This window comes from Cucurbita pepo, chromosome 12, assembly GCF_057944985.1.
Source record: "Cucurbita pepo subsp. pepo isolate OVF chromosome 12, ASM5794498v1, whole genome shotgun sequence".
Lineage (NCBI taxonomy): Eukaryota > Viridiplantae > Streptophyta > Magnoliopsida > Cucurbitales > Cucurbitaceae > Cucurbita > Cucurbita pepo.
The window spans coordinates 15,383,155-15,398,167 of NC_141809.1; the positions used below are offsets into that span (position 1 = coordinate 15,383,155).

Sequence of the window (15,013 nt, forward strand, 5' to 3'; positions counted from 1 at the left end):
GTAGACGTATTTTAAAATCGGAGGCTAATAGTAATACATAACAAACCAAACTGGACAATATCTGCTAGCGGTGAACTTTGACTACTTGGGTTGTTACAAATATATCATCTAATGACGTGTCCAATGTTAAAACTTCACGAAAATGATATAAAGATGAACTCATACAAGTTTAGGCTTAAAACTAGAGTTGGAGACTTGGGAAGACCTATTATCTTTGTCGGGGGAAGAAATTCTTCAAAGACGTGTCTAGTTCAAAGCCAAAAAAATGAAGTATACCTTGTCTATTCGATAGTTACCTTGTCTCATATACGACAAGTGACAATTGCCGCCTCATAACATCTATTCCAACAAGGTGTTCGTATGTCTTTGCCTCGGTGACTATCAACTTTTAAATGTATTACTCCACATTGACTAAGATGTTCGATGTTCATATGCCTGATGTTGTAAATGGAAACGTGGTCTCGTATCAATCAATGAAAATAAAGAGGACAATTTTCCATCAAATCTCGAACACTAAAAAAGTTCATTTTAAAACTTCATGAACAAAATAGATATCAATTCTAATGAAACTTGGTATCATTGTAAAAACTTCATGAACAAAATAGATATCAATTCTAATGAAACTAGGTATCATTTTAAAACTTCAAGAACAAAATAGATATCAATCCTAATGAAACTTGATATCATTTTAAAACTTCAAGAACAAAATAGATATCAATTCTAATGAAACTTGTATAATGAACGTGCATAATTAATACCAAATTTATACAAACTTGATATCATTCCTCCTTTATACAATGAAATGAATACAATACAATGCATGCCTTCTAACTTTCTATAAAATAATGCACACTATACCCAAAATACCCAAAATTATAATTATCCCCCAATCCTCAGTCCCAGTAAAGAAGAATGTACACTATCACAGATTGAATGAATAAATAAATTTCAAGGAGAGGGACCTTTCTTTGTGGGAGGATACAAAAACAACATTTCTGAGCTGCTGGAGCCACCCAACAGACCAGAAATGAGCTGAGAAACAACCTACTCGACCCGTTTTTAGCCTTACTCGTGTAAAAATTGGAAGGCGGGGTTCTCGAGTAGTTCGTCGGCAGGCTTCACGCCGGAGAAATCTTTCTCTTGCAGCGAGTTCGAGAGGTCTTCGACCGAGAAGGGGATGCTGTGAATCAAAAGGGAAGTATCGATTATGTCGAGCGATGATAAACGACTTGTCGGAAAAAAAGTTGATTGAAGACTCACCTGGAATTGTCATCTAATAGGAAGGAACTGCTAACTGCATTGTTGGAATCCTCTGTCATGAGCACTCTCATGCTGGATATTACCTATTCTCACACATTAAAAGTTATGATGAGCAATCTCGCTTCGTAGAAAAGCGTTTGGAGGATGAACGGACATAAAAAAGGCACTTACTCCGGGCGATACGCTTCGAGTGTTGTAGTTGTCGTCCCAGTAGAGCGTACATATTCTATAAAGCTGCTGGACACTCAGGATCTAAACCGGATGAACAGACTTTGTGTTAGAACTGAATAAGTGCAAGTAAACATTCATAGACAAATAAAGAGAGAGAGAGAGTTACAGGGCAAAGATCATTGGTGATTTCATCATAGGAAATTCTGTATTTCTGATGTATAACCTGTAATCAAGAGCATTAACGAGTAAGAAAACAATACACGAGATATATCAATATGTACGTGTAACAACCCAAGCCCACCGCTAGCAAATATTGTCCGTTTTAGCCTGTTATGCATCGCTGTTAACCTTATGGTTTTAAAACGCGTCTACTAGGAAGTGGTTTTCACACCCTTATAAGGAATGCTTCGTTCTCCTCTCTAACCGATGTGGGATATCACAATCCACCTCCCTTGGGGCGTAGTGTCCTCGAATGTCTAGCTTTGATACCCAACAACCCAAGTTCACCGCTAGCAGATATTGTCCGTGACGCATCGCTGTCAACCTCACAGTTTCAAAACGTGTCTACTAGGGAGAGGTTTCAACACCCTTATAAGGAATGCTTCATTCCCCTCTCCAACCGATGTAGGATTTCATAATCCACCTCTCTTGGGGTCCAGTGAGATGATGGCACACTGTCAGATGTCTGGGTTTGATACTATTAGTAACAACCCAAATCCACCGCTAGCAAATGTTGTCCGTTTTGACTCGTTACATATCGCCGTCAACCTCATAGTTTTAAAACGCGTCTACTAAAGAGAGGTTTCCACACCCTTATAAAAAATGCTTTGTTCACCGTGGGATCTCACAAGAAAAGGAAGCAAGTAATTGATTTGATACGGTTCAATGAAACGAAGAAGATATCATACCAAGAAGCCAACAGCTTGTCTTATGTGTTTAAGCTCATCCCAAGAAGCACCAGCATACTGTAAAACAAAAGATTAGCCCAAGCAACACCAGGACAGCCTGATTGATCAAAAAGGGAATCAAGTACCTCCTCTTTTGCCTGGCAACACCAGAGCTCCAACTCGGCTAACCCGGACTTAACGTATTCCCCATTGCTAAACGTACAACATTCTCGACGGAGAAGGAGGCTGAAAAGTAAATAAAACTCGTGTCAACATCGTGTCCTTCTTAGGATGAACTATTGAAGACACAGGATCAATGGCTTACCTATTAAAGAGTTGAACATTAATATACGAAAAGTTTTGAACAAAGACATTCTGGATAAGAATTTGGGGAACCTGAAACCACAATGACAACGAATCCTTGAGAAACATGCCGACAACATTAAAAATAACGAAGTTGAAAGATTCCAAAAAGTAGACGTACAAAATTTTCTTTCAATGTACAGAGAAGCAAGTTGAGGTGTTCTATGATGCTCAGCCAGTAATTAGTTTGAGTATCTTTCCCAAATGATCGTCCCGATCGTAATACTCCTTTCGATGTTCTTGGTGCCTAACAAGGACCCGAGTAGATTACATAAATGAGGTTGAGAATACCCATGAGAGAAAAGGCTGCAAGGAGGATCCAACTTACTTGGATACACGACGAAAGCAATGTTGTCAACTCTTTCTTCAAGTTATCTCGGATAATTCCGAATATTTTTTCGACATACGCTGTCAGCTGCTGCTTGAATAGCAAAGCTGGATATTTAGCATCCACTTGGCGAACTACCTTAAGTGCAGATCCAAGACTGTTGGAAGAAGGAGACGAACGGAAGCCCTAAACAACATCGTACTCTAAAGTATTAAATAACCGAATATAAAGAAAACTCGTAAAGAACAGCAACATTGAATCCGAAATACCATAGTCATCCTTCCAAATAAGGACGTTGACGGTGGCGGTTTTCGGGGAGCGCCGGCAGCTTTCAAGCTTCGTTGAAGCAAGAACAGTAGCGCGGATGTGTTCGACAACCAATAGGCTAGATGATCATTGTTATCTTGATTCTGAAACCCAGCACAGAAAATCATGAATAAGATAGTAAGCAGCATAATTTGAATAAACACGGTAGAAACGAGCCGAGTTACCTCTATTGCGGATCCGATCATCTGAATTAGTCGATCAAATACGCTTGTTTTTTCCGCTTCAAAAGATTTCCAGTGAAGAAGACATTTATAAATGGTAAATGCAGCTATAGGCTTCCCATTACTAAACCCAGTGTTGTTCATAACACAACTGATAAGAGCATCAACATTCTCCTGTAACAGGAATCAGAAATTGAAGAATTATATGACAATGGAGGAAGAACAAGGATGAGTAGCAACCAGTGATTTTGAAGCACATACTTGTTGATGTTCAAAATGTGATCTACTCAACTTAATTTCAGATTCTGAGCTAATTCTCTTCAGTGATTTCACGGGCGTTACAAACTGCTCCTGTAATTAGACAAATTTACGACGGTCACATAATGAAAATAACATCATCCAGTACGAATATAGAACGCGAAGAATACGGTGAATTACATCAGTTCTGTTATCTTCAATCAAATGGTTACCGTTCTCCAATTTCTGCAAAAAACGAAACACCATGTTACTGTTCAAGAACAAGGAAGAATGGTGCACAAAGGCAGAGGAAGATTGTCACAGCTCAAGCCCACTCCTAGTAGATATTGTCCGTTTTGGCCCGTTAGGAATCGCTGTCAGCCTAACGGTTTTAAAACACGTTTACTAGGTAGAGGTTTTCACACTCTTATAAGGAATGTTTTATTCCCCTCTCCAATCGATGTGGGATCTCACAACCCACCCCCCTTGGGGGCCAGCGTCTTCGCTGGCACACCGTCCGATGTCTGGCTCTGATACCATTTGTAAAAGCCAAAATCCACCGCTTTGTCCGCTTTGGCCCGTTACGTATCGCCGTCAGCCTCACGATTTTAAAACATGTCTACAAAGTAGAGGTTTCCACACTCTTATAAGGAATGTTTTGTTCCTCTCTCCAACCGATGTGGGATCTCACAATCCACCCCCCTCAGGGGCCCAGCGTCCTCGTTGGCACACGCCCGATGTCTGGCTCTATACTCTTTGTAAAAGTCCAAGCCCACCACTAGCAGATATTGTCCGCTTTGGCCCGTCACGTATTACCATCAGCCTCACAGTTTTAAAACGTATCTACTAGGTAGAGGTTTCCACACTTTTATAAGAAATGTTTCGTTCCCCTCTCCAACCGATGTGGGATCTCACAAAGATTGCTAAGGAAATGGACAAGAAACTCGACCACTAACAAGAGGCCTAACAGAGGCAGCGTCAAACCGCAAAATAAACAGGTACCGAACTAACAAGAACGGTAGAGGAAGATACGAGAAAAATAGAAATTTAAACAAGACTAACCTCTGCTGCTGCAATAGGAAGATGGTCAGCCATTTTTTTTACTGGTGTCTTCATGAAGGTCTGCTGCCGAAGAAGCTGGTTTTCAGATTCAATATTTGAGAATTTTTCTTCAAGCCTGTATATAAATATTGGTATAGATTAGCTGAAATTAAATGAAGGGACATGAAGGTAATGGCTAATGCCAACAACCTCTGCATAGCAGTCTTTAATTGAATGATTTTTGTTTCAGCGTCTGATGCTTGCTTCAACCTTTCTTCACTAACTCTGTTCGCCTCTTCGTACTTTTTCTCTGTTTCATCAATTTTCTTTTCCAGTGAACTTACCAAAGCCTACAATTCACCATAAGGAAGCAACAATCAGCAGCTAAACTAGCTCATACATAATTGAAATAAATGTTGTTAAGATGCGTAAACGATTCATACTAGCAGATATTGTCCTCTTTGGGCTTTCCTTCAAGGTTTTAAAACGTGTTTACTAGGGAGAGGTTTCCACACCCTTACAAGGAATGTTTCGTTCCCCTCTCCAACCGATATGGGATCTCACAATCCACCCCCTTGGGGGCCAGCGTCCTTGCTGACACACTGCACAGTGACTAGCTCTAATATCATTTGTAACAGTCCAAGCCCACCGCTAGCAAATATTGTCCTCTTTGGGCTTTCCCTTGTGGACTTCCCCTCAAGGTTTTAAAACGTGTATGCTAGGGAGAGGTTTCCACACCCCTATAAGGAATGTTTCGTTTCCCTCTCCAACTGATGTGGGATCTCACAATCCACCCCCCTTGGAGGCCAGCGTCTTGTGTGCCTCTTTACTGGCACATTCCCCAGTGACTGGTTCTGATACCATTTGTAATAGCCCAAGTCCACCGCTAGCAGATATTATCCTCTTTGGGCTTTCTCTTCTGGGCTTCCCTTCAAGGTTTTAAAATGTGTCTGCTAAGGAGAGGTTTTCACACCCTTATAAGAATGTTTCGTTCCCCTCTCCAACCGATGTGGGATCTCACAATCCACCCCCCTTGGGGGCCAACACCTTACTGGCACACTGCCCGGTGACTAGCTCTAATACCATTTGTAACAGTCCAAGCCCACCGCTGGCAGATATTATCCTCTTTGGGCTTTCCCTTCTAGCTTCCCCTCAAGATTTCAAAACGCATCTACTAGGGAGAGGTTTCCACACCCTTACAAGGAATGTTTCATTCCCCTCTCATAGCATGTATCATATGAATTAGACATTTTAAAGCATCTTACCTTGAGCTTTTCATTTTCACTCGAAATTTTCTCAATCGCTGCATTATCAAGAACTGGAACCTCCTTCACAATCGGAACAATATCCGCCGCCTTTTTCGCAGCTTCACGTTCCTTCTCAAACATTGCTTTTGTTTCTTTCAACTGAAGCTGCATATCTTGCAAAGCAGATTGCAGCTTCTCATTTTCTTGGGTCTTAGCTTCTTCCAAGTCAGCCTGATAATATTTGGCTCATTAGACAAGTGGACAATCATATTAAAAACATTTTAGAGTACAATAGCGATGTAGCTTAGCGTCGAACGAAATAAATCTCCTAGCTCTTCATCGAAATCTCTATTTGATGATCAAAGTATATTCAAATACAAGGAATCCCGCTCAATGTAAATACGTATCCAGTGACCGTTTAGTCGTGCTTACCCTCATACGCTTCTCCAACTGCAGTCTCCATGTTAATTCTTCGACTTGCTTTTCCAATTTATTTTTCGCAGCTTGAAGAGCTCCTGTTTCCCTTGCAGCCTACATTAAAGACAAATTGAATGCAACAAAAATCAGCACATGGAGCTGTTTTCGTGGCCAATTGGTTCGCCATTGTCTTTAACTCAGAAAGACGAGCCAATAGAAACAACGTGACTAGAAAAAACAAGGCGATCTCACCATCTTCAGCTTCCGTAGTTCCTTTCGAGCAACTCTTCCTCTCCATATCGATTGAGTGGTGATTGCTGCTTTCTTTAACCTCTTATAGTGCAGCTGAGCCAAATATCGTCGACAATAGCTCTGATAGGACAGGAAAAGAAATCTTCTCAACCACAGGAGATGAGTATAGAATTCTGGTTCATCATGATCTACTTAGGGGAACTAAAATGGGTATATAAAATGACGGGTTTCGTATCGATATTCAAAATTCAGAATTGATATCTCTCTTTTCTCCTCTCGAGGATCACGTAATAGGATTTTCCGCAAAACATGAAATATAATTATTAACCTGGATAATAATTGCTGCTTTAGATCGCCGTCTGAAGCGCAGCTCATTGCGAGCAGCCATTCCACGCATTCCAGTTTGAATAGAAACGGCTGACGAGTACTTTTCTTTGTAAGCTTTCCTGCAGAGATGCATGCGCAAATTCCTTTGAATCATTAAAGAAGAAGCTTCTCTCCTCATGCCCTCAAATACTTCTCGAGCGAGTTGTCCTGAAACAAACATGGATCGAAACTCGGAACTCAGTAATTCTCGCCGAATTAAAAAAGCCTTCTAATGAAAATGTGTTCATAACATTTTATTACCTCTACATGCAGACTGCAGATGTATAGCTGACCTCCGAAGCGATACAAAGCTTCTACGAGCCAGATAAGAACGAACTTTCCGCTGAATAATACTTGCTGATCTCCCTAAGATCTCAGTCCTGAGTGCATCGAGTTCAGCCATCTGACCGGCTCTAAGAAACACCTTTGTCTTGCCAATCTGAGTGTAAATCATTCCAAGGTTAAAACTATAGAATTGAGTTAATATCAGAGAACAGAAGTTTGAGCTCAAGAACAAATCTCTTTCAGAGACCAACATAAAGTACTGAGCTTACTAACAATGACGAATAGTTTGTCGATTTCAATAAACGGACACCTCAAGAACTAATTTTGATATCTCGTCAAGCAATTACCTGGTATCCTTTAAGTCCGACCTTCTCTAGAAGCCTCTTGCAAGCAGTCACTTCATCAGAGCTAGCAAAATAAAAGTTGTAGAGAGTCAGAGGCACCAATCATTAGACATACTCTGAAATCTGAAGAAAACCAAGAACCAATTATACCTCCCATCCAAAACTTCAGGTGCAAGGAGTCCGAATCGGTCAACAAATTCGTCAAATGTTTTCCTCGTTGGAAAACCGGCACAACTTATCCTAATTGCCTCCATGACTCCCTAATGTAATGAAGGCGAGCGATAACATTTTGATAAAAATATTTTTATTTGACAGAAGATCTGATTAACGAACGTATACTTACCCCACATCGTAATTGTTGCAATATATTCTTATTCTCGAAGATAGAAGGCTTTAGAAGATTATTGGGCTTTACACATCGAATGTAATGCGGCTCGGTAGCACTTAGAGTTTCCAGCAGTGATACCAATTGTAGCTGCAAGAAAATTAATTCCTTATAAACAAAATGACTAAACCAATATCAAAGATCCCAATTCGTAGCAGAGAGCTGTATCGGACCTTGAAACGGGAACCTATTGATGAAAATTTTGAAGATTTGGATGATTCTTCAGCTAATTGAGGAAACAAACGTGACACAAAGAAGCATTTGGAAGCGCTCAAGAGCGCCTGGTGTTCAGCAACAACATAGTCTTTATTTTTGTCCAGAAATAAATCAGTTTGATACGTGACCTGAAAATTATTTAATAAATTAAATGCAAGTGTATCAATTTCGAAGATTATCACGTCTTCGATCCATGGATAAGGCCAGATTACACGATAACGTTTATGTATTTTTGGAGAGAGAGAGAGATGAAAAACTCACATCACCAGCATAATGAGCAATCGTGAAGTCACTCCGGGATAATTTTGGTTTGCTGAAGCGTTTATGATTTTTGAATGTTTGATACAACTTTTGAGCAAATGTTTCATGTGTTGATCTGGGGAACATACTGCAAATGACAAGCACAAACCATCTTATTCAATAACATAGTAGATTGCAAAGATCAATACTCACTTCATGAACTGCAAAGACCGACACAAACAAAGAAAACGCTTACGGAAATATCGCTATGCTTACCATGCTTCATCCAGAAGGGCAATAATACCACCAGGTTTCTGAAATTGCAAATGATTAAGAAAAAGGGTTATAAAGATTAATCAGCAAGTGTTATGGGGTGGCATGAGAGATTACTTGGAAAACAATTTACTAAGTTATTCTTGAGAAAAACCAAACTTCAATTAGTAAGAATGCGTGTGCCAACATTCCAAAAAGAAAATAGTAAAGGAACTAAATTATCGACCATGTTGCGTAGTTACTCTTCGTTAGTATTGGGTACTGGAGCGTTACACTCCCCTCCCTTCCACTCCTTATCGTTGTCACATCTCCTCCAGCAACTTTGTATGGTGACGGCATTTGTTTCGGCATCCTAAATCTGATACCATGTTAGGAATCACGACTCTCAACAATGGTACGATATTGTCCACTTTGAGTATAAGCTCTCATGGCTTTGCTTTGGGCTTCCCCGAAATGCCTCATACCAATGGAGATGTATTCCTTACTTATAAACCCATGATCATTCCCTAAATTAGCCAACGTGGGACTCCCTCCCAACAATACTCAACAAATTCGTATGGATGGCTTCTCTTCAACAAATTCAGTAGTTCATTATTGCTAACCTCTGAAAATCCGACTAAGACTTCTAGGATCTTGAAAGGAATTTCGTGCGTTGTGGGAATCGTTTCTTAATATCCATTGGGTATCGGATCCCGCCCAACGCTCCACAAAGCAAATTAACGCAACTAATGTCAGCTTTACCTGACTTGCTAATCTAGTTTTGATTAATACACTTATAAATATTCTCTCAGGTTTCTCGATTTAAAATATCCGATTCAAACAGTCATTTGGCATCCATCTAAAGAGTTAAGATAAAATGAAGTAATAAACAAGCCAAATGATACAAAATTTGGGAGAAGCAAGGGAAAACATTATAATGAATCACACACTACAAACCTTTTCAATGAGATCAAGGATGTCTTGATTATCAACAAAATCAATATAGCTCCAATCAATTTCCTCTTTTGTATACTCTTCTTGCTCCATCTTGAAAACATGCTGTTCGTTGAAGATATAATCGTTATGAGTATATGCACCGATTATTATAAACAAAAAAAAAGGAAGAAGAAGAAAAAGTCAACTAATTAACCGGAAATGCACGATACGCTTCATTTTTACCTGATTAAAATGCTGCTGAAGCTTTTCATTAGTCAAGTTGATGCAAAATTGCTCAAAACTGTAATATTTAAAGAAGATTAAGAATCAGATAAACCGTTAGTACTTTGTTTCAAAGATACTCTTGAACTTTTAGTACTATGTTAAAAATACCCATGAAATTTTAAAGGTAATGTTTAACACTCTAAACCTTTATAAAAACAAGTTCATAAAAGTTCTTACCGTCAATATATGGAAGGAAACCGTCTAGCGACACCACATAGATTATCTCCCTTTTTAATGCTACTTTTGAAAGTTCATTAGTATTTTTGAAACGTGGTGCAAGAGTGAGAAACTTTTGAAAGTTAAAGGGTATTTCTGAAACCCTTTTGAAAGTTTAAGGAACGGTTTCTATCTAAAACTAACAGTAAGGGTAACTTTTATTACCGTTTAAGGGTATTTTTTAGACTTAATCTTTGAGTAATTGATCTAGACTAGAATTACGATATATATATAAAAATAAATTATTTGGTAACAAGGGATGTGCATAATTTCCCGACAAAATTTGCTATAAAAAATATAGAAAAAAGAATGTGGACTTCGGAGGCACCTATTACATTTCACGACGTTCAAGGTTCGATCTTCTATCTCACATTTATTGAACTAAAAAAAGATTACTTTCATCTTCTGTGTTACGTTGTTCTATCATAGGCCGATAAAGTGAGGATTCGATTTCTAGTTCGACAAGCCCTTTGTCGTCTCTATTTTTCTATGAGAAGTTATTTGTCTTCTCTCGTTTATAAGTCTTTGTTTCTCATTCAAGAAAAAGGCATACCGGATGAGCACCTGTTTGTCTTGAAACTCTCAAATCCATAGATATCCAGCACTCCAATCAAGAACTTCGAATCGGGATCCTGTCCAATCGAATTATTAATTTTGTCTACCAGCCTGAGGGAAGGAACGTCAAAAATATTAATCAACAATATAAAACGAAGATCGTACCGAAAAAACGAAGATTGTACTAAAATTACAAAGCATCATATATTTTCTTCAGAGAGAAGACTCACCAGTCAAACAATCTTGAGTATACAATTTTTGCCAAAGCATCTCTGCTAAGGGCTGCAGCAGTTGGATCCAGCCACTTTGTGATATTCTCATCACGAGTGACAATTACACGTTTGCAGAGAGAGTCTTCCAAGGCCTTTTCATCACACCTGGATAGAAGTCGATGTTAAGGTTATCACCCATCATTCTTCCAAAATTTGGTTTTAACTCGAAGAAGTTGCACACTTACATGAAAAGCTCCGCAGCGGTTCTAAGATGGAACCAAGATTTTTCATCTTTCGGAACGGAAGAATCGGCCTCCTTCCCTTTTGCGAATTCGATGTTTCCTAGATGAAGAATCGCAGCTACAACACGAAATATTCCATCCTAGAAGGAAGGAAGAACAAAATAAGGACGAGAAAATGCATAGGTTTTTCATAACAAAGTAGGGGGTGAGGAATTACTTGCTCGTCCGAACTTATCCCAACAACTTCCATTGCTTTTCTTGTTGCAATATATTCTTTGGCATCATCAATTTCATCCAACTCATAGCAGTTTGATTGATTTAGATAATGGAAACTTCTTGGGTTTTCCAATTTATACTTCTTGACATCCTTTAAGATTGAAAAGGGTAGAGACAATGAATAGTATAGGTTCGAGTGGCTGTAAGCTCAAGTAAGTAATTGATGCTCCCATTACCTCAGGCGGTCCAGCACAAAGCATGTAGAAGCAATGATAGTTTCTCTCTGGATCGGACACCTGACAAACACGAGATCTTTCGAGCAAGTAAGTTCTGATAGCAGCTCCGGATATTCTTCCCCCTTGGTCAAATTGGATCTCCACAAACTTACCAAAACGACTACACGGTTCATAAAAAACCATACATAAGTGGAAGTCAAAAATACGATTTCAAGCAATACTAGTTAAATTAGGAAATAAGTGTTCCAAAGAGAGATCTTCGTACCTTGAGTTGTTGTTCCGAACAGTTTTCGCATTCCCAAATGCTTCTAAAACAGGATTTGACTGCAAGATGAACGAACATAACAAATGTATGATGGAATTACATTTCGAAAACTCAAATATCAGACACCCAACATTTGCATCACATAATCATGAAGGCTAATATTCAAATGTTCTCACCTCGAGAACTTGCTGCTCAACTGACCTCCCCTCGGCAGCAGCTCTCCCTCCCATATACGCAAGATAACGCATAAGCAACTTTGTACTTTCCGTCTTTCCAGCCCCACTTTCACCACTGACCAATATGGATTGACTTTTTTTCTCATTGACCATAAGTCTGCATCCAAAGAAAAGGCGTTTCGGTTAATAAAATAGTGTAGTTTTCAACGACAAAATTACGGAAGTATAGCGGGAAAATACCTGTAGGCAGCATCTGCAATTGCAAATGGATGTGGACTCAGCTCACCGAATCCGGCCCCTTTATATTGTGCCATCATATAGCTATCATACAGATGGGGTAACCTCGTAAAAGGGTTTACAGCAATCAATATGTTCCCTGTATAAGTCTGGAAGCACAATTTTTCAGCATATTAACCTCATATATCTGAAACTTTGAACGTTCCAACCCGATAAAAATATCTCCCTAACATAATGGAATGCAAATCGATCGACAGGGCACTTCAATATCAATTCTTAAAACAATATTCCCTGAATGTGTATTCAAGAGTGAATTATTTTCTTCATATACTTACATATATTTCATTAATATCATATCTCAATTTTAAATTGTGTAGCACCCCAGGTTCGTGCAAGTAAGCCAACTTGGTCATGTCATCCACACCACAAGGTGGCACTTCGGAATCTTTCGGGTAGACATTAGCTGCTTTAACTGCAACCTACGAACGGGGAAGAGAGGAAGACGACAGAAGAGGAACAGATTAACAAAAGTTTATTCTTAAACTGAGCATCTCAGTTACTACGACTACAATAAAAGCAAATGCAAGCAAGCTACTAGTCCTTCCTAATTTTTCATTAATCATTTTTGTAAAAACTCACCGTTTTCCCTGAGGTGCATAGGACCTTAATTTCTTCGCCGCGAACTTCTAACACTTCACCCTCTATCCAAGCTTCTTCAGAATCCTCCAACCAAACAAGCGATCCAACTCCAACAAGACCGGTAGTAGAAGCCTGCAAGTATCCCGAGTTAACAAATACACACACAAGCAAAGTGTACATTACGCCATTATCGACGATCTACTGCACGAGAAGGGTAAATGGTCCATGTTTGAAGCGTGTTTTTGTTATCTAAAACATGGTTGGAAAAGGTGGCAGATGCACATGAACTATCCAGTGACAAGAACAGCTGAATGAATGTCTATTTTACTTGTCTCCCACTCATCTGAGTAGTTCAGAACTACAATGAATCAACATAACATGGTGCGAAACGAAACGGGTTCGTAAGAAGAATCTCAATGTGATACATTATTGGAACTGAACTCTCAGTTGAGTAGCTACTCGATGTTCATGAAGTCCAATAAGTTGAGCTCTAGTTGACTGTTTGTCAAGAAAACTAAAACCATTGATAAACAAAACTTAAACAAATGATTATTGCATTGATTCAAACAAAACAAGCTTCTAATTCTACATTAAACTCTTCGAGAAAGCCCTGATGCGCAGAAAAATTCAATCCCAGAAGCACAGATCAGTCATCGAGGTAGTAAAAGAAGAGAAACCCATGGAATTATGACAACAAACAATCAAAAGGAAGGAAAATCCCATGAAATTATAAGAACCCATTTAGAAAATGAATCCAAATGCGCAAAGAAAAAGTCAGAGAGGCAAAGAGAAACAAGTACCATTCTATAAAAGACTCTGATCTGATCAAAATCTTGAGGGATGCTTATGGATCCACCTCGAATGCGTTGAAAAAGAGCAACCCAATTGAGTAAATGAAGAAATTGACCAAGTTCTTGGCGAGTTGGAGCTGAGTTTCAATGGGGGAAGACAAAAATCCAAACAAACCCCTCAAAAAAATGGGGAAACAAAGAAGAAGAAGCAAAATAATGAATCAGAAGAAGAAGAAAAGGGTTTTAAAACTTAAACCCCTTTGAACAAATCAGAAAATTTCTTGAAGAAGAGATTTTAAGTATTCTTCTGCTGAAGAAGAAGAAGAAGAAGAAGAAGAAGAAGAAGAAATTGAAACAGAAAAATAAAAGGTTTAGACTTCGGGTGTTTTCTTAATTTGCTTCCCTCCCACACCTTCCGGGATATTGTCCTTTTGTTTATTTTGTTAATACCAAAATAATAGAAAATAAATTTGGGGAGTTAATTAAGGAACAAAAATTAAACGGGCTATTGACGGTGTGAAATGACGATAATAGCCCTGGGCTTTCGTGGAATTACGGAAACTAAGAGGGACAGGTCTGTCTAAAAATTAAAAACGTTGAAGCGGTAAACTTTAGTCGGATTTGAGTCCTAATCCAATCAAACCATTTTCAATCTTTTATATTATTAAATAAATAATAAATATCTCTCCCTTTATTTATTTAACATATTTATATCTTTTTAAGTTATTTAACCTTTTTTTTTTATTTATTAAGTTAACATATTCATTTTTATTTTATTTTATTTTTTAAATTTTAATTAACATTTTAAACGTCATGCTTCAATCTCCACTCCATAGTTTTATTGAAGATTCATAGACTAAAATCGAGCGTCTAAAAATATGTTGACTTTATATAATAAGTTCAAAAATATTCATTATATTTAATATTATTTAATTTGAAATATACATATAATTTAATAAATTTTGAAATTTTCAACAAAATGAAATGTGAATTTTGAGATAAACTCTTTTTTTTAATGAAAATTATTTGAAGGTTAAAAATATATATAATAGCGTTAAACGTATGATTTACCTTCCAAAATTATGATATTAGTGCAATTGGCAATTTAATAATTTTATTACAAAAAGGTCAAATAATAATTATAATCTCTCGAATATTTAATAAATGCTAATTATAAATTTATTAAATAAAAAACTTTTAAATTTTATAGATTTATTAAACAAAAAGA

General features: G+C 38.1%; 1 protein-coding gene across 1 annotated transcript; it reads right to left on the bottom strand.

The window, feature by feature from the left end:
• Positions 1 to 714: 714 nt before the first annotated feature.
• XIG (myosin-like protein XIG) lies at positions 715 to 14,123 on the bottom strand. Its single transcript, XM_023692250.2, has 39 exons — positions 13,795 to 14,123; positions 12,995 to 13,126; positions 12,691 to 12,834; positions 12,359 to 12,504; positions 12,119 to 12,275; positions 11,943 to 12,001; positions 11,678 to 11,837; positions 11,443 to 11,592; positions 11,229 to 11,365; positions 11,002 to 11,148; positions 10,781 to 10,882; positions 9,959 to 10,016; positions 9,737 to 9,838; positions 8,804 to 8,841; positions 8,549 to 8,675; positions 8,245 to 8,415; positions 8,030 to 8,161; positions 7,837 to 7,946; positions 7,690 to 7,750; positions 7,319 to 7,496; positions 7,020 to 7,225; positions 6,692 to 6,811; positions 6,455 to 6,553; positions 6,041 to 6,253; positions 4,986 to 5,125; positions 4,797 to 4,911; positions 3,936 to 3,980; positions 3,759 to 3,848; positions 3,501 to 3,671; positions 3,279 to 3,419; positions 3,010 to 3,195; positions 2,803 to 2,928; positions 2,644 to 2,714; positions 2,465 to 2,564; positions 2,340 to 2,396; positions 1,598 to 1,654; positions 1,432 to 1,512; positions 1,261 to 1,343; positions 715 to 1,180 (listed from the first exon to the last, which is right to left on the bottom strand). Exons 1-39 carry the CDS (start codon positions 13,795 to 13,797, stop codon positions 1,066 to 1,068), a joined length of 4,530 nt encoding a protein of 1,509 aa, XP_023548018.2. The 5' UTR covers positions 13,798 to 14,123; the 3' UTR covers positions 715 to 1,065.
• Positions 14,124 to 15,013: the final 890 nt, after the last annotated feature.